This window comes from Antrostomus carolinensis, unplaced genomic scaffold, assembly GCF_000700745.2.
Source record: "Antrostomus carolinensis isolate BGI_N321 unplaced genomic scaffold, ASM70074v2 scaffold12241, whole genome shotgun sequence".
NCBI lineage: Eukaryota > Metazoa > Chordata > Aves > Caprimulgiformes > Caprimulgidae > Antrostomus > Antrostomus carolinensis.
Window position 1 is genome coordinate 37,132 of NW_010296372.1, and position 20,309 is coordinate 57,440.

Here is a 20,309-nt window from a genome sequence, read left to right on the forward strand (position 1 = left end):
AGAAGAAGGCAAATTATTTTTCCCTCAGCCTCTGTGTGACAGCAGCAACTGTTCTGTATGCAACAGGGAAAGATCCAGCAAAGATACAGTGATTAGTAACAGCAGTTATCTGCATTGGAGGTGGTGTGTGTGTGAAAGTAAGAGGCAAAGGACACAATGGAAAAGAGCTCAGACAATAACATGACCCTCCTGAAGACTGGAATAATAGCTGTATGGATGTGTTCAGAAGAGAGGAAACAAGATTTCTGTATGATCAAGAAAAGAAGGTGCTGAAGCACAAATCCAAAAGCTGAACAGCAAAATGGATGAATTAAATGTTCATGTGAAGCACAAGTCAATATTCTGAAACTGACCATTCATTCTAAAATACTCTCTACCACACTTCAGATAACTATGGTGCTTTCCATTGCTAGTGCTAGAGCTTTTTTTGAGTCCCTGGAATATATAAAAATGAGTACAATTTCTCACAATTTCTCATAAGTTTGCATGTACCCTGTTTCACAATTTAGGTTGTGACATAAGTGTCCACTCATTTCTAGGCTGTTGGAGTTTTTTTGTTGTTGTTTTCTTGAACAACTACTGCCTTTCTGTACCAAGTATCTATATTTTTCCACTCATACTTAATATAATACTACATGATATTGCTGTCCTCTATGTTACACTATTTTAAATTACCTGTCACATGGTAATGCTTGATATAAAAAATAATATTTATTTATATAAAAGTGTAATTCAGACAAAATCTTGATTATTTACTTACAGTCTTACCACAGAAAAAAATACAATAGACAAGCGAAAAATAAACAAAAAAGAATATAAGCAAATTTGAAATTTGGTAAATAAAGGTGAAAGATACATATACCTTAGCATCAGGTACTGTTTTCTTCTAGCTCATTTCATTAACAACAACAAAAAAATGTATAGAATTTGTCTATTATATTTTCTGGTGCAAGTCAATCAAGACAGAAGACAATGGAAGAACAGATGACTTGCCCACCACTTCAGTATATAGAAATGCATACTAGCAACACATGTTTTTCAATATTTCAGTTGATGAGACAGTCACTAGCTAAACATATGTGAAAACATGTATATGAAAGGATCAAAATTCACAGATGAACATACAGAAATACTAACTACTACATTAGTAATTCATTAAAAGGTGAACAAGCAAGTACATACCATACCTGTAAACCCAGTATATAGACCAATGTCTTGTTTGTGATAGAAAAGTGGCCTAATACTTGTCTCACCTGCACTCTTGGAATGGAGGAATAAAATGGTACAAACAGTGCAAACACAGGACCCAAGCTGCAAAAAGACAGACAGAGATGGTTAATAAGAATGACAGTAGCAACAGTAGTGTAAAAGAATCAAAAGTAATTAATCCTATGTATATAACGATCAAAATGTAATACCACTTTGCAAGCAAAGGTCTTTTTAGGGAAGCATTTATTAGGTAACTTGTGGCATTCAGGTTAATAGATTCATTAGCAAATAATGAACCACTAGTCTTCAGCATATACCCTTGCAAAGAAGAAACAGGTGACAAAAACTATCTTATTTCCAAACGTTTAGGACTGGAGGCAGCAGAGAAGGCAACATATTTAGTCTAATAACATACTGTTTCTATAAAATACAGCACACAAGAACAGCAGGAGTTTCCTGCATCAGAACAAAACTTCCATGAGCCAAGCAGACAAACAGTATGGACACAAAAGGTCATAGAAACCACTTCACTTCTGAGGTTAAGCTTCATATTCACCCAGGTTGAAGGTATGAGAGGATTGCTGATAGCGTGCAGTATCTAAGATCACAGAATCACAGAATGGTAGGGGTTGGAAGGGACCTCAGGAGATCATCTAGTCGAACCCCCCTGCCAAAGCAGGGTCCCTACAACAGGTGGCACAGGGAAGCATCCAGGTGGGTTCTGAACATCTCCAGAGATGGAGACTCCACAGCCTCTCTGGGCAGCCTGTCCCAGTGCTCTGGCACCCTCACAGTAAAGAAATTTTTCCTTAAGTTGGTACGGAACTGTCAGTGTTCCAGTTTTTGCCCATTGCCCCTTGTCCTGTCACTGGGTACTACTGAAAAAAGTCCTGCCCCATCCATTTGGCCCTCACGTTTCAGATATTTATAGACATTGATAAGATCCCCAGATGGGAATATTGGCAATTGGATTTATCTTCCTTTTGCCAGTGACTTTGCTACAAATAACTAACTTTCTTTAGGGTCCTCACCCTAACTGCAGCACAAATTTACTAAGTTTCTAAACCCTCACTGGAAGCAGTTTCATAGAATTTAAAACTCAAGCACCCTTTACAATGACCAGATACCTAGACTGAACTTGTTGAACATACATAACCAGAGCATTTCATGTGCCCAGACACAAACCCTGTGTTCCCCATGATAAAACATCCAGAAAACCAAACCATATATTAAAAACAACAGGAAAGGCCACAGCAGAGCCAATGCCAAAGGCAGGGATATGGATGACTCTAGAAGAAAAGTACTTCCTAGGATGAAGAAAGGGTGGGAAAAAGGTCACTCCAGGTAGACATGACCTGTTCCACTGGTGGAGCTGGTGACCTCCAGGCAGGAAGCTGCAGGCAGCAGGAGCAGGCAGGGGGAAGCTGTGTGCACAGCGCACATCTCCCCCAGCTGCATCCTTGCCTGTGGGTCTGTGCTGCCCTGTGCCTGACAGGCGTGGGATGCTGCACGGGGTAATTCCTCACTGCTCACCAGCTTATCAGAACTTTCAGAGCTGCAGTTGCCACAGGCCTTGACACAAAAGGGATCACTTTATACTCAGTGGGAATTCTACAAAGAGCACAAAGCAGGACCCAAATAATTTAAAGTGTCAACTCAAAACTACATTTTCCTTCTGCAGGAGCTACTGATAGGAGCAATACCATGTGAAATGATGGTCCCAGTACTAAAACTTACATTTCCAAAATAACTGCCAAATGCAACACCCACAGCTATGACAAAACCCCCCCTTCAAATATTACTTTTACTCATTTAATAGGCTGTGGCTTAAGAGCATTTCATTATCATTTTATTTGTTATATTTGAAGTTCAGCTTGCTGAAAAGCTTAATCTCTGAGGACTTAAATAGAGTTTAGTTATACAAACATTTTTAGTACCATCCATGCAACACACAGTCAGAGGCACTTGAAGGTATAGAGAATGCTAACTCAGAACTACTGAAAAATGTTCAATTTTGCACATAATCCTTCTTACATAAAAACTCCACCTGTATAAACACACACAACAATTCTTAAAATAAATTCAAATTTTTTAACTTGTAGGAGTCGATAAGCACAGCGGTAAGTGTGCCACATACAAAAATAATTCTTCATCAGAAGTGCTTTAATTGTAGACAATATTCACTGAAGTAAATCAGGTGTTATAAGTGAAGAGAGAAGAAAAACAAAGAAAAAAAGATCTTCTCCCATCTTAGAAAAGTACCTTTATATGTTTTCTTTCTACTCTTACCAAATGACTCGAGGGAGTAACAAAATTGTGGCACGCTTTTCAGGTTTTATTCCTCCTGTGATAAACAGTGACTCAGACACAGAGATTTCACATACAATAGTGCGCTCAATCTTAAGATGGGAAAGTACAAAAAGGAATTACCCATGACTGCAAACCCATTTTAAAAAGAGATCAGAGCATGTTGAAAGGTTCCTTAAATATTCATGTTCACCATTAATGTCAACAGAGACCATAGAAAGAACCACCCCAGTCCAGGGTAGTGATCAGTGTAACTCAAAGTCCAGTGTCTGGCACTGCTCAATACCTGGCAATCTGGAGGAGCTAGAGGAAACCTAGTGATGGACCTTTTCATAAGTTCGTAGGCACCACAGACGTACGCCTCCAAAGACATGGGGTTTGGTTTTTTAGACAGAGTGCACATCTAGCATAAATAGGTATTACACAAATATCAATTCAGGTATCTTTTTTTAGAAGTGTCAAAACTAGCACCCTTCAAAATATTCGGTGAAACTCATTTGTACAGGCGACTCCACTGTGTGAAAATTTATTCCGACCAATTTTAAACTTTCTCCCTCAACTTTCATTATATAATTCTGTACCTTGACTTTGAAAATTTCAACTAATCTTTTCAGTTGCCTTCAAAATTTTCTATACATCACTCATGTCTTGTTTTAGAATATCTATATGGAGATGCTGCTTATCTACAGCAGTGGGTCTGTCAGAAGTTACCTGGAATATGACTGACATAGTTACAACACTGGAATATGACTGACATAGTAAGGGACAACAAAGGATGGCTAAGGAAAATGAGGACCCACTGCTTAATGGAGAAAGGGACCTAGTGAGAAAGGACATGGAAAATGGCAAGGTACTCCATGTCTATTTTGCCTCAGTTTCCACAGTTTAGTTTGCCCTCAGGCCTCTCAGGTCCCCGAGCCTCCTGGGGGACCAGAGCAACATCTCCTGTAAAGGAAGACAGGAAGCTCTTGAGTCTGACTGGTCATACAAGAGTCAATGGGAGCAGCTGGGATGCACCTCAGGACACTGAGGGAGATGGTCAATATTATTATCATTAAAACATCATGGTGATCAGGGCAGGTTCCTGATAACTGGAAAAATGCAAATGCCACACCCATCTTCAAGGAGGCCAAGAAGAGGATTCAGGTGGCTACAAGCCTCACCTCTGTCCCTGCAAAAGTTATAGAGCAAAACCCCTAGAAGCCATTTCTAGCCACATGACAGACAAGATGATTGCTAACAGCCCCCATGGATTTACCAAGGATGACTCTGGCGCTGTGGACAAGGAAGATGAAGGCAGCAAATGTTGTATGCTCTGACTTTAGGATGGCCTTTGACTCAGTCTCCCCTTGTGTCCTTGGAAAAAAACTGGGGAGATGTGGACTGCATAAGCAGACTCAGGGGAAACTGACTGCACTGTTGGACTCAAAGGGTTCTGACCAGCAGTACAAAGTCCAAGGAGCAGCCAGTTACTGGTAGCCTCTCTCAGGGATCCAGAGTGGAGCCAACACTATTTATTGTCTTTATTAACGACCTGGATGATGGACAGAGTGCACTCTCAGCAGGTGAGTGAATGACATCAAATTGGAGGGAGCAATCAGCACTTTGGAAAGCAGGGCCACATTCAGACACTCCTTGATGGGCTGGAGAAATGGGCTGACAGGAACCTTACATAGTTTAACAAAAGCAACTGTGGAGTCTTCCACCTGGGTCGGAATAACCCTGTGTAGTGGTATAGACTGGCTAGAAAACAGATTTGCAGACAAGGAGCTGGAGAATCCTTTGAGTGTTGATCAGCAGCTCCCGCCTGCAGGAAAGGCCAGCTCCATCCAGGGATAAAGAGCACAGTCATCAGGCCAAGAGAAGTGATTGCTCAGCACTTCTGAGCCTGAACCTGAATCACTGTGACCACTTTTGGGCTCCTCGCTTCAAGAAAGGCATTGACATACTGGAGCAAGTCCAGTTGGGGATAATGATGGTCCAGTACCACACCAGGTTGCTCAGAGGCAGAATCTACATCCTCAGAGATGCACCCTGGACACGCAGCCCTAAGTAACCTGTTGTTGTCGGACATGCTTTGGACTCAGGGTTGAACTAGGTGACTGCCAGAGGTCCTGTCAAACCCAAGCTATTCTGTTACTCTGTGAATAATCAAAGCCTTGTTCCTGAGGCTCATAATCACTGCACAGATTTCTGTTCCTGTAGTTCACTAGACGTGCACAAACATCCATCCATGTACTGTAAATATAAGGACTGGTTCTTAACTATTTTAATTACATTAATTAATTGTTTGGTAACATATAGTCAGATTCAACACCTACAAGTGGAAAACATACTCTTATTGAAGGACTACTTCAATTCTCTCTTTTCCCTCACTTTTCTCTTTTCCTCTTATTTTTGCTTTCCTCCTCATCCCTTTTAATCTTCTTTCCTCTACTTTCTCTCCTTTTCCAGAGACCTTCATCTTGGTCCTTTGTTCATTACACTATAAGAATATCAGGAACATCCTTTCAAGTGCCATGGTTAACTTCTACTAGAAACTTGAGATGTCTGTGTGTAAAGGGCTACAGACACAAATACATGCTGACTAAACTGAGTTTATGCCTACTTCATGTTTAGGAAGTTAATTTCAGTCACACCAGTTAGAAAATAAAATTTTCAAACAAAACAGAAAACTCTAAACCCTCAAAGACACATCATATGGACACCAAAAGCCAGCCCAAAGATCTACTGTAACAGCACGTTCTACAACAATTATACCCTCATTTTAAAGGGCATGTTAAATTTTAGCGTTTGCAGTGAAACACAGCAGACCAGATGGGAACATTCTACATTGTATGACATGATGAGACTGATTTTTCACAGAGAAAAAAAAACAACTTGAAGAAACAATAACCTTGAAAAAAATAAACCAGAGACGCAGAAACTACTGGCAGAGAAAAAAAAATCAGGGGCAAGTACTTCTCATAAGAGAAACCTGGTACTTAAAGTTTAAAAGGGTGAATATTAAATGCAGATTAAACATTTTAACATTAGTAAATATATGCACAAAATACAGAAAAAAATGGTTCTAAAATGTATGGACAAATGGGTAGAAAGCTAAATGTTACTTCTGCAAAAATATCTGCTGTTGTCAATGGAAGTTCTGTGGGATTAAATTTGCAGAAATAACCTGTTATTTTATTCAGAATGACTCACTACACTTACTAACTGCGGTCCTGTATTTTTCTTCATTTAAGTTCTTCATAAAAACATTAATCTGACAAATTCATAACCACATTTTTTTGGTGGACTAAAAATATCAGTTATAAAAGCAGCTGCAGATAATACAGAGCATGTAAACTGTGTGCTTGTAATTCAAGTTACTAAGTTACTTCAGTGCTCTGTTTTCCTACAAGCTGTCCAGACATGGCCATATTACACTTTAAGTCCCAGCCTTTATTCTGAAAATGTTAAACATTCTCAACAAGATTCCTCAAAACGAGGTAACGCCCTGGAATATGACCACCCTTGCTAGTTGGGATCCTCTGGCTGACATAGCCCAGGATTCAGAGGAACCATCTATTGCACTCAACCCTTCTGCTACACATGAGTAGGACACCCCAGTGCCTGAGGCCTCTCTATACCAGCAAAAGCATTAGGATACATTAACCAATACTCATTTATCTAACAGCAAATATTTCACAGGAATGCAGGAAGAAAGAGGAAAAAAAAACCCCAAGACAAAACTTGAAGTTGTGCATCTTGAGGGGTAAAGAAAGGTTCCTCCATCCATGGATATCTCAGCAGAATCACTGCAACTTTGGGTTCATTAAAATATCAGACCAACCAACCACTTTACAGTCCCCTCATGAAGACAGAAGTCAGACACCTATCTCTCCTAAAAAAGCTGTAGCTTTTAATGCCCAGATTATCCAACAATTTATTCCATCAGCTGCTCAGCTCCATTGGAAACTAGTTTCAGGTTCCTTTCCCTCCCTTCCCATTGGCAAGCTAATCCAGACTTTTCCTCTTTTGCTGGCTAGAATCTTTCTTCCAATTTCAGTTTTGATTTATTCATCATTAATAAAATGCTAACATATATAAGCACCGCTCTTTATCTTTTTCTAAAAAGATCAGTTAATCGTATCTCCCCTCAATCTTTGTTGTGTAAAGTTGACTTACGGTACCTGACCATTTCTATTCTACCAGCTTGCTGCAATATACAACATAAAATTTCTTCAGTTAGGTACTCACAATACAGTGCCCACTGCGAGCAATTACTGCAGACCACCACAGAATTATTCAGCTTATAGCACTATAAAGATAGTCCTTTATTTAATCTATGATTAGCACGCTGCCATTCATGTGAAGGCCAGAGTATGGGGGTACAGATGAAACAGATGAGTTTGTATAGGAATGACTGGCCAAGCTCTGTGCCACAACTGAGTATCACAGGGACAGCTATTATAAGTTAACTAATAAGTTATTAATGTCACCTAGGTGTTACAGAGTTAGTTACTCGTGCTTACCCACTGGCAGTGTCTGCTCTGTATCAGATGGCTGCAGCAAGTGACTGAAGGTGACAGTTTACCAGGTAGCTTTGCTTTCATGACTGATCACATTAACCAAGCCAGAGTTTGAGTTCAGTGAAAGGGAGGACATTGCACCTTTCTAAAAGGCAGGGCCTCCCAGTGAAGCCTGTACTCGGCTAAGTCTGGCACAGACACAGGAGCAGGCCAGAAGACATATGGAGGCACAAGGAAACATAGAAGGGATGTAGATGGCAGAGTACTTTGTTGAGGAGGTACAGATCAACAGCTGAAATCTTTAGTGTCCCAAATTCATCTGTTTTGGTGCTTAATTTCGTCTTTTTAATCTAGATTAACCTAACACATTTGATTTGGCCTCTGCAGAGCTACCATGACTCACTGGTGAGTCATCATTTACTGTTCCTCTAACTCAAGTCACTTGAGAAATCATGTTTGTCCACAAAAAAAGACAAGATTCACCTGCAGGTTAGTTTTAGGCACCTGAACTGTCTCACAGGGAAGAAAAAAAAAAAAAAAAAAGAGTAAGTTTTGGAAGGAAAGGCAGTTTTGCAGTTAAGAAACAGGCTGGCTGGATTAATCTTCTAGTTGATCCATCGCCACCCTTGGTGACTCAGAAGTAATTTCTTACCTTGTGTAGTAGCTCTCTAGATACGGAACTGTAAAGCTAAACCCAGTACCACTTGTAAACTACTCAAACAGAGTAGGGACTAAGTAAGCAGACAGAAAATAAAACATACCGGTCAAAATACTAACTGCACTGCTTTGATGTCACCACTTCTTAAAGTAACAAATTAGTATATTGATTTACATGCCACCTCCCCTGCATGCCAAAAGCAAAACAGTGAACTTTTGCATGCAAATGGTAAAACCAAACATATATCACTCTTTTTGACACATGCCATTTCTTGGTTTAGATATTCAAATCCTGGGACAATCAAAAAGATATTGGACAAAAAACAGTTGTGTAAGAACAGAAAACAAATAGCTAGAAGATTAAATAGTGAGTGAAAGAATGCAACCTGTATCATTTAGCTCAAGCAATTAATATCATATCATGCTAGGTTGGATTGGTGGCTAATACATCAATGTGACTCAAAGGGTACAATCTAGTAATGTATCTTAGTCAAAGGAAGGCAATATTTTATCAGATCGGAGCAGGAAACACATATTTGCATTATTTTATAATGGTAAGACTATTTTGAAATAAACTTTTCCTTTAATATGAGGCTGTGGTACTAATGTCAGCCCTTGAACAAAGACTACTACATGCCTATGTATCTCAACATTTCCCATTTCTACTGCATATTTTTGCTGCTGGACAGGGAACCACACTGCAGTATTACTTTGTGTAAGTATGAAGCAAGTTCCCTGTGTGCAATTTCCCTTTAAACAGTCTTTAATTCTCATTACTAATTTAAATAGATTTTACTTTGTGATGAAGCTGAATAATTAAAAATAATTTAAAAACAAGAAAGGAAAAAATTGAGAATAAGCCCAGTAAGTTCTCTCCAACACTTTCTGAATCTGGTGTTGGAATATAAAAGTCTTATAAAATCTAAGGAGCTTAAAACCCAACACTGAGACATTCTGCTCCCTGGTATCTAAGGGGAATCAAGCCATGACTGCACTGGGAGTTCACAACAACAACAACAAAAAAATCAATATATAGTGCCAACTAAATGCTCTAAGCATGCACAAAAGTAACTCACAAGGCTCTATTTCATTCTGCTACAGCAAGAACATTTCCCCCTAGGCAAGGTATGTTTAGTAAAAAGTTAACTTTGTCCTGCCATTTACTTTAGGCTTTCTGATGAGATGGACACGTTAGTGGAGATGTATCTCTGCACACCTCCAACACCACAACATCAGCAAACACTTGTGCTGTGAACACGGCTCTCATGTTTCCAAAGAGGCATTTCACCCTCTGTATGGGTTGGACCTGCCAAAAATAGCATCATTGTGCCTACTGGTTCTTTAAAATCAGGCCACTAAATGAGGCCACTTTAAAGATAAATAGTCCTTTGCAAGCATGAACAATCAGTATGAGTTTGGGGGAAATTCCCAGGTAACTCTCAACCACAGCCTCTTAACAGCAAGCGACAGGATTTTCCATCTATCTCTGATCTCCAAAACCCTCATAACAAATACAGAATTTAACTCTTAGGTCAACATTCTTTACCCAGAAACAAGGTTATTCCAGGTAACAAGGGGCTATTTCACAATTTGAAATCTCATTCCTTTCTTATTGCGTAGCCACCTATTCTTATCAATATCATTGCAGCGGTATCAATTTCTGTTTTATAAGCTTTTTATCTTTAATGTTATCTTTTATCTTTCATTTTTAATAACACACCTTACATGTGTGCTATTATTATTATTATTATCCTTGCTCAAAATGCAATCAACAGCTTAGAAAGGCACACATCCTCATTAATCCCTCAAACTGTCAAGAGTTCTTCAACTCCCTCCTATATTTTCAAAGGGCATTTCTGCAAAGCCTCATCATTACGATACTAAAGGGGTGCTGGGAATGCACACGGGCTCTCGAGGCGTCTGTCTTGACGCAGCATCTCCGTGCGCCTCCGTTCTGAGGTTTTTTTGTGCTGTGCCAGATCTGATCAGTGAGAAGCAGCTTTAAAGCCTGTAATGATCACACAGCTCTTTGCTACAAAGTAAATTTAAGTTATTTTAAAATGCAAACGGCACATAAACAAAGTTTTTCACTCGGGGATTTTAGTTGGTCAACAATTAGTCAAGTAAACCTCTGGGTAAAGTCCCTTCTGCGAAAGTCAGTAACGCAAAACTTCAGGGGGGAGGCGGGAGGGTTGTTTCTAATTACTCTCTTTGAACAGGCTAATTGTAAAAGTATTAAAAATAGACGCTTTCACATCCCATAAAACAGTAGGCAGCAAATCAAGACCAGCATACAAACAAGGGGTTTGGTTTGGGTTTTTTTTTAAGCACTTGAAAAAACCTACCCCTCCCACAAGAGACTCACGTAATCACTCTTGAAAACAATGTGCAAGGGTAAACTTTTGCAGTCAAGCCATCCTGCTAATGCCCTGAACTGCTCAGAGGATCCAAGAAGCTACAGATATGTAAGTACAGAAAAGAGTTAACTTTTAATTTTATTTTTTTTTCACTGAAAAACAGCAAACAATTTCAGAAAGATTATTTCTCTTTTGAATTATACTGAATATTTTAATGTGGTAGGAAGGATAAATGATCTTTGGAGGGGAGAGATAAGGCTTGTGGAAGAAATTCTGTGATATTTTATGCTGACATTAATATGCTGCTAGTTAATTTTTATTTAAAGGATCTGTCAACCCACAGCATCAACAAATTATTTCAAGTCGTGTCTTATAACACAGCCTTTCAACAATCACAGGGAAACATTTGATACTGCATTAGCTTACACAGTTATTTTAGCAATAGTAATTTAAATTATACTAATACAGAAATAACTACTGTGCGAGTAGTAAGGGAAGCACTGCAGTTCTCAGTCATTCACTGAACCTCGCAGAACACTTTAATAATAGGAGATCCTTAAAACAAATCTGTATTATGGTTGTGAATGCATAGCTTGCTCTATCACATGTGCTGCCTGTCTATGAAACGGCCTTTATTATCAGCTCAAGAACTCCTCAGTCACTCTTCTCATGTCTAAATATTGCAACAGAATATTTTAAGAATTCAAAATTTTATGAGCTAATTCCTCTTTTACCTTCTGACACACATTCCTTTCAAAGCTTTTAGAAGGAATTCTTTTTCTGAATAGCAATCACCAAATATCTTTCTCCTTACTACTGATCTTCACAAAACTAAAGAAATATTACAACTGATATGATTTTTATACATCTTCTCAATTAGAAAGGATCAATTTTTCCTATTATACTGGCAAAACAAGATAGACTGTACAACAGTCAACTAATATTTATCTTAAAAAATAGAGATGGCATGCATGCCTCTGAGCACAGAATACAAGAGGTCTGTCTAACATTTACATGGCTCTTCCTGAAGAGATGAGGGAACTGAACACTTACCTGGCAACTAGTGTTTTAAGAGCTCAAATCTTATCCCTTTCTGTTCAAAAGACTGAGGAGTATGTATACATGCAATGAATAAAAAAGTTCAACTAGAGTTCTGAAGCTGTAATTCCTAAAACTAAAGACTGTACCTGTACAAGTTACATAACACTCAGAAAAAAAGAAATCATATAAAAAATGTGCAAGTTTTCTAGTACTAAAATACAAATTATTTTATCTTCTGCTTGCAGGAATGTCAGTGGCTCAGGTTTTTATTTTGTTTATTTGCTATATTTTAGGTTCTCCTCTTTTCACATTTCACATACTTAGGCAAGTAACCTGAAGGGAGGTTAATCACCTCAGCATCAGCACGGCTCCTCACATTAACAAGCATCTTTGGCAGAGATGACTCACGTTAGATAGTTCTCACACTTTTCATAGGACGGATCGCGTTTGGAAAGAGACATCCAACAGATAAGGGCGAGACATGTACACTTCAAATTACTTCCACTTTTTCTTTAACTAGTTATGCAGCATTTCAACTCAACTTCTTTATTTCCATTCCGCTTACTTTAGCTTCTATTATTTTTTAGCGCCAAATATAACTGTCAATCAACTTTGAAAAGTTGATAGTAATAGATGAGAGCAGAACCATAAAGATCCCACAGTGTGTGCATCTGCAAATTCTGTTAAGCACTTAATATTGTAATTCTTCATAACCATCATTAAGACAGTTTCATTCATGCATACTTGTGATTCTCTGATGTGTGGCTTACAGATTTGGCTTTAGTATTCCAACAAATTTGGGTCTATACCAAGCACTAGCCTGGAAACTATCTCACCAGAATTAGCCATGGGTTATGTCCTGAGGATTCAGTCTTCAGGTCATTTAGGACACAAAACCCAACAGCTTTTGAAAAAAGGTAAACACACTAGAAGCATATTAGTGTTAAAGTATTAGAAAGAAACAGGAAGCTTTAGGACACGCATGTCTTCTGCCTCAGCTTTTATTAAACCACGTGTAGCCCCTATGCTGCCAATACATACACCTAGATATGTATGCACCTTAGGTATATGGTTTTTCTGTATTAACAAGGCATTCTACTATGCAACTTAGCATGCACTTTTTAACATACATAACTTAATTGAATGAAGCCTTTTTTCTCAAACACAGAAAACACTTCAAAATGAAGATAACTTCTATGGTAAATTAGAACTGCAAACAGTATATGTGATTGGTTAACAGAAAAACAATTACTTTTAGAGATTAAGAAAAAAAATTAAACCTATATAATCACAGCACTGTGTATTTCCCATCTTCTACAGTTTTAAAACTCTGTTAAGACTTACACAGCTTACACCTATAGAGGACTGTAAGCCCAGTAAATTCTCAGGTCAGATATTGCAGGGAAACATAAATCTCTTTCCCAACCACTCCTTTTCAATCATGTATACTCTTTATGCATACATAAACAACATTATTCCCTCAAACTGTTTGTTAAAGAAATATTGTCCATCTCAAGTGACAAAACCATACTATGTATAGATCTAGGAGAGATCTTTCTAATGATCTGCTGTGCCTTTCCAATAATTTAATTGGTATCCCTCTTAAATTAGCTACCAGACAGATGGACCAGGCATTCATCTCCAAAGAATTAAAATTATGGAGACAGACAAATCACACATTAGATTACAAGACACAGTTAAGGCTTTTTACATGTTCCCTGTTCTGCTGAGAAGACAGATGGTGCTCCTTCAGCAAAAGCAGGAGATGAGAACAAGAAGAAAAAACTCATTTAGCACACAGAGAGAGCGAACTTTGTATATCACTGCTTGCACAGAATCCAAATCCATGTAATCCAAGGCTGCAACACTTCAATTGCTGGCTCATAGCTTCAGTCTATGCTTGTTAATAGTTATATGTATGTAACATTAAGACACTACATATAAAGCTCATCATACATAAACATCTCTATGAATTAGGGCTTTGGATTACATAGCACTTCCAGATCAGAGCCACCATTATGTTCCTTAAACACCTTTTGCAGTGGGGACTCTGCTCTGAGCCTGGCTCTTGCATACTACAGTATAAACTTAAAACAAATAAATAACGCCAGTCAAATGTTTTCACAGAAAATAAATCTCCTAAAACAACTTGCTTTCCTTTTTTGATGAGATTACAAAATTGGCCTAGAAAGGCACCTGCACAGATTTCAAGCATGCTAGATATCATAAGCGGCTTGACATTGTATTGGCATTTTTTTCCCCTGAGTAAATACTATTGCTATCAAACATCAAGAAAGCACACAGAATAGATTACAAGCTGTCTAACTAACAAATCTCATAAAGTAACTGGCAATAGAAAATTTTCTTCATTAGTGATCAGAAAGCAAATACTATGCTAAGACTTTAAAATGGCAAGTGAGAGAACAATAAAGAACGAACTGCACTGTTTGCAAGCCTGGGCGTAATATTGAAATGCATTTAAACTCTCCCAGGCGGTGTAAGGTCCTCCCAGGTAGAAGCAGAGAGCAATCTCCCCTAGCCTGGAGATAGCCCAGGACAAAGTGAATCTGAGAAGTACTCCAGGATCACAGTGAACTAGCTTCACAAGCTCCCAGTGCAACACTAGACAACTCTATCTTGGATACCTCATCAACAGAGCAGAAAAAGCAGGGATGTAGCGGTGAGTATGCTTCCAAGCACACCGATACCAAGAGGCATCTGGAACCCCGTCACTTGTGCGGAACTAAGCTAGGGTTAGAACAGACATCACAAGACTCTTGCTTTGTGGTGAGACATTTAAGAAGTTCACCTTCAATTGCCAAAACCATGGGATCGTGTAAAGGGGAAAGACTCAACAAAAACAGCAACTGCAAATTAGTTCTAGAGAAATTTAATTAAGAGAGATCCACATTTTTTAACAGGGAGGTTGACTGACCAAAACCTACAGTATAAATTGATAATTCTCTTTCTCTTCAGTTCCTCAAATCAAGACCAAAGAGCATTTTGGAAAATATGCTTTAAAAAAAAAGTTAGTGGAATCTGTGCACAGATAATAAAATAATAACACAACTTGGATTATATAGGTGGTTAAATAAGCAAGTGGTCTCTTTGCACTACAACTTTACAGGGCTGTGTTATTGAGCATTGTGTGTCTGCAGACTCAGGAAAAAGTGAAAACCTGAACAACCTTCTTTACAATGCCAATATAAAGACAGGAATTTTAAATACTTTACTCTTTAGAAGTTTGCATGTACCTCTATGTGGCAATGTTTTCTAAAATTATTAAATTGGTAAAGTAAATTAATGTCAACTTTTTTTTCAAATACATACTTCAAAATACTATTGTTAATAAACTCAGAAGGCCACTGGGAAGGGGTATTCAATCTAACAGCTGAGAAGAGCAAACATTCTGGTAGTGATTCTAGAGGGTGGCTTCAATGGTGCATCTGGATTCATGACATTAAATGGACATGTTCTCATAAGGTATCCAGGCATACAGCTCGTTAAAATCAGTAAGAATCAACTCCAGCTAGTCTGAGGTTTGCAGCAGTAAGGAGGTGATATTCTCCATTTTTACTCCAAGAATGCAAACCATGTGAAAAGTACACAAAATGGGCCTGCTGTTGTTTTTTCAGATGCACTCTGTGGAGGATGGCATATGATCTGTAAGTATAATAAGTGGATCACTAAGGACTGCTGCCAAGAAACCAACAGCAACCTGACACAAGGAATAGGACTCTAAAAATGGTCTTGTATTACTTAATATTCAACACACCTTTTAGGAAGAAAGTATTTTTTTAAATGTAGCCTTGTTCGGGATTGACAAAAAGAAGTGTAATACCTGCTGAGGTGAATGGACTTCATCCAACAGCAACAAGAGCTGAGATGTACAAAGAAATTACCATAGCTCAGGTGATGCACATTAAGTTGTCAGATGGTAGCAACTGCAGCATGTATTTGGGCCCCAAACCAGACACAGTATCTTGAGAGGGTTTGGGTTTTTTTAAATTAAATATTAATGTAATAAAGCACATAGACACCATGGTGACTGCTCAAAAATGCCCACACATACCTACATATGGAGAAAATACTAACACTCTTCTAGAGTATTGTGTGTGCCCTACATTAAAGTCAAAAGATTTTGAGGATAACAGAACCAAAAAGAACGCTTTCCCCACCCAGGGCTGACTCACAGCAGGCAGAAGAGCCTGCTGACATCCTCTGTCAAGGAGCACAGCTTAGCTGATGTGCATGCTGCCCTGGAAGGCCCATGAGCTGTGGTCCTCCAGCTTTCTTCTCACCTGTTCGTGGCCAGTTTGTCCTGCCATGGAACTGTTCCCCATGTATATCCATGCTAGCAGCATGGAGAGACACATACTCTCAGTTAGGACTCCTTCTCAGTATACCCATGGTTTTATGCAAGGGTGAACATCCTACTTTGACAAACAACAAGTTCTACATTAATTTATTACATTAAAGATCTGACTTCATAGCACAAAATTAGGTAACATGCATTTTATGAAATTCTACTCTTGGTGTAAAAAAATAAAGATTTCACTGAATTCAGGAATTTTTCCTAAAGCAGAGTTAAACGTGTTTGTATAAGATATTCTACATTTTACATCTATAGAAAGATGAACGGACATGACAATTATGCACTTTATTTATGAACCAAAATTATTACAACTTTACAGTGAAAATAAAACTATGCAGTTAATACACTGCAGCTAGTTACTGGAATAGAACTGTTTATAATAAATCTTGTATTTTTCTTCCTTACATATATTTAAGAAATGATTTTACCTAAATTCCAAGGAAGAGATGAGTAGAAGATAGACATCGTGCTGGGAGTGTGAATAAGTAATCAGAAGCATCTATATAAGAGAAACAAAACACCTCACTGACTCTTATCCAGGTGCCTACACAAACCCATGCCATTTTCTGCAAAAGCCATCTGTTACGTAAAACAAGAGCCTTCCTACACACTTCTACAAGGGAAAAGATGAAATAGATTTCGAGGAAGGTATACCAGAACTATCCTCAGGGTAATAACTAGTGTATTAATTAATCATCAAACACACTACCACCAAGATACTGTGAACAATGCAGAATTAACTCATGTAAAATTACAGACATTCTTAAATCTGCACTACAGCTGGAGTTGCTATTGACTAGTTTAATTCCCTTATTCAAACCACAAACCTCCCACTTCAGATTTGACTTCCAACCCTGAATGCAGTATCCCCACCTCCCAACACATGGTACATACTTCACAGGTATCTAAGAAAGAGAACATTGTACATCTATCAGTCAGAAATCACTCACCTGTCTTTCCTACTGTCTGTGCAATGCAGCAAATATAGACTTAATATACTACCTGCTAAATTTCTTCCTTAAACATATATAATATCACTTATTTATGTATTTTAATACACATCATCCACTATCTGCAGGTTTACTGTTTACAGAGAACTTTATGCATCCCTGCTAAGCTAGCCAAAAATCCAAGCAGACTGGCTTATAATACAGTACGTGTTGCAGGTACACTGCTTGTGAACAACCTGAAATAAGCAGGACAATCTCCTCAAAACACAGAAGGTACCAGATGGACTTAAAACTCAGGTTACAACAGATTTTTATCTCCAGGTAGTATTCTGCATTAAACTGACTTAATTTGACTGCTTTTTTAATCCATGTAAGTACCTCTGAGAAGAATAATTTTGCAGAACAGCTGCTTGAGGAGTAACACGAGATGCTCCATCCTTTCTGACATTTAAGCTTACACTACACAACTGTCAGGTAACAACACAGCTAAGAAATGTTTTGCACTGGAAGCAATATCAACAGGATGGGGTCCTTTCTGTGTCCGAAATTCTTATGGATCATTTTTTTATACTTTTAAGTTCCCCAAACACTGCCACTTAGCAGCTCTTCCGTGCTAGTTCTAACTGTGCAGGTTAAACTAGTTCTAAAATCTGCTCAACTGACAACGTGTAGAATATTTCAGCTGGGTTACCTCTCTTTTGCAGCACCACTAAAGAGTGACTGAAGTAGTAGTCTTAAGAATTTATGAATAAAACAATATTTGAATTAGATTCCAAAAGCCAGTTCTTGAAACTAGTATCAAATAAGCTGAATTATTATAAAGCCAATATGATAAGAATGCTGAAAAAATTTAGTTTCTCTAACAAGTTAAACCATCACAAAGTGAATAATTACAAACAAAAATTCCCCCCAAATTAACTGAAACACATCTAAAAGATTTTGCGTGCTTGTCTGACCCTTGGGGACTTCATATCATCCTTTATCATGTGGTTTCTTCAGACTCCTTTTTCCTCTAAAATTGCTTTAAACAGCCTCCCACCTCCTGGCCATCTATAAATTTCACTTTCCAAATACAATACATCCCTGGTTCATTATTTTGTCCCTTGTCTGATTTTTTTCAGGAGAGAAGGAATTGGGGTCAAAACAGAAAAGCCAAAAAGAGCCATTTTTTTGTTTGTTTGTTTTCGGAAGGAGGCTTGAAAAGTATTTCACCATAATGAAGTTTCATTTCAGTTTTTTACAATGTTACTTTTTGCAACAGAGGTTGGCTGTTGTCATGCAGAAGAAGTTTATCTACATTTATTACAAAATGTTCCCTTTTGTTTTCTTTTTTCATGTTAGGTCTACTGAGCTTCCTGCAACAACAGCGGTTACAGAAATGGCCACTTTCACAGCTTCTCAGCCAAACAGTTCCACCTGCGACTTATATGAGCACAAAGACACAGCACGGATACTTCTGTCTGTCTTCTACAGCTCCATCTTAATTCTTGGGGTGCTTGGAAACGTCATTGCTCTCACTGTCATTTTTAAAAACAGAAAGAAGATCAACTCCACTACCCTCTATTCAACAAACCTTGTCCTCTCTGATCTCCTGTTCTGCATTGCCCTGCCTACAAGGATAGCATACTATGCCCTGGGATTTCACTGGCCCTTTGGAGAAGCGTTATGTCGAATAACCGCTCTCTTGTTCTACATCAACACCTATGCAGGTGTAAACTTCATGACATGTTTGAGCATTGACAGGTTTTTTGCTGTTGTTCACCCCTTCCGATACAAGATCAGAAGGATTAAGTATGCCAAGGGCATTTGTGTCTTTATCTGGTTTCTTGTGTTTAGTCAAACTTTCCCGTTACTTATACAGCCCATGTCACAGGAAGAAAAAGAAAGGACTACATGTATGGAATATCCAAACTTTGAAAAAATAGCACATCTACCATTTATACTTCTTGCTGCCTGTTTAGTAGGGTACCTTATTCCCCTGGGGATTATACTATTTTGTTATTCTCAAATTAGCTGCAAACTTTTTCAAACAGCCAAAGAAAATCCACTGACTGAAAAATCAGGGATAAACAAAAAAGCCATCAATACAATCATATTTGTTATTGTAGTGTTCATCATCTGCTTTACCCCGTATCATGTTGCAATCATACAACACATGATTAAGAAGATCCAGAATGAGCCCTCATGCACTGAAAATAAAATTTTCCAGAAGTCACTTCACTATACTGTGTTTCTGATGAATTTTAACTGCTGCCTAGATCCTTTCATCTATTTCTTTGCATGCAAAGGATACAAGAGAACTGTAATGAAAATACTGAGACGACAAGTGAGTGTATCAATTTCAAGCGCAGCCAGATCGCACCATGAAGAAAGCTCACGCGACGTGGGAGAAACACAAATGACGGTACTCGCAAAATCCTCCAATGGAAAGCTACCTGAAAAATAAAGTCTGTAGTGCACCACACTGGAGCAAGCTTAAAAATTCAGGGTCCACAGTAAAAAAAACCTCTTAGTGCTCCCTGTACAGCAGCTAAAGTAAGATTCTGTTTCTCAGCATGTAAGGAAAACAAGGAGTGATGTTGGACTGAAAAAGAATTGACACAGGACAGCAGGAAAACCCAGCGTTGTAATTTCCTAGCTGTATAATTTCGACTGATCTCATTATTTTTTCCAGGAAATATGCACCACTGGGAATGTTCAAATTCCATACTGCACATACGTATGCCTGGATGTTATTAACGTAAGCAAAGACTCGATTCACAGTTTGGGTGTCTGAGAAAGGATTAAAGAGTTTACAATTCAGACTGACTACAACCAGAATATCTGGAAATTGCAAGGCCTCTTGCTGAGCTCCACTTACAGCAATGGTTTTGTCACCCAAGTCACACAAGCAAAGGAATCAAAC

At 38.4% G+C, this 20,309-nt stretch overlaps 2 protein-coding genes across 2 annotated transcripts in view; one reads left to right on the plus strand and one right to left on the minus strand.

The window, feature by feature from the left end:
- UBAC2 (UBA domain containing 2) overlaps positions 1-3,889 on the minus strand; it is a 35,924-nt gene extending 32,035 nt beyond the window's left edge. Inside the window, exons 1-3 of the mRNA XM_010178266.2 lie at positions 3,803-3,889; positions 3,499-3,608; positions 1,188-1,311 (exon numbers count right to left, since the gene is read on the minus strand). Coding sequence (XP_010176568.2) covers positions 1,188-1,311; positions 3,499-3,608; positions 3,803-3,889 — 321 coding nt within the window. The remainder of the gene's footprint in view (positions 1-1,187; positions 1,312-3,498; positions 3,609-3,802) is intronic.
- A 7,150-nt stretch (positions 3,890-11,039) lies between these two features.
- On the plus strand, positions 11,040-20,085 carry GPR183 (G protein-coupled receptor 183). Its single transcript, XM_010178265.2, has 2 exons — positions 11,040-11,146; positions 18,746-20,085. Coding segments are annotated over exons 1-2 (1,107 nt in total). The 5' UTR covers positions 11,040-11,144; the 3' UTR covers positions 19,851-20,085.
- The last annotated feature ends 224 nt before the right edge of the window (positions 20,086-20,309 follow it).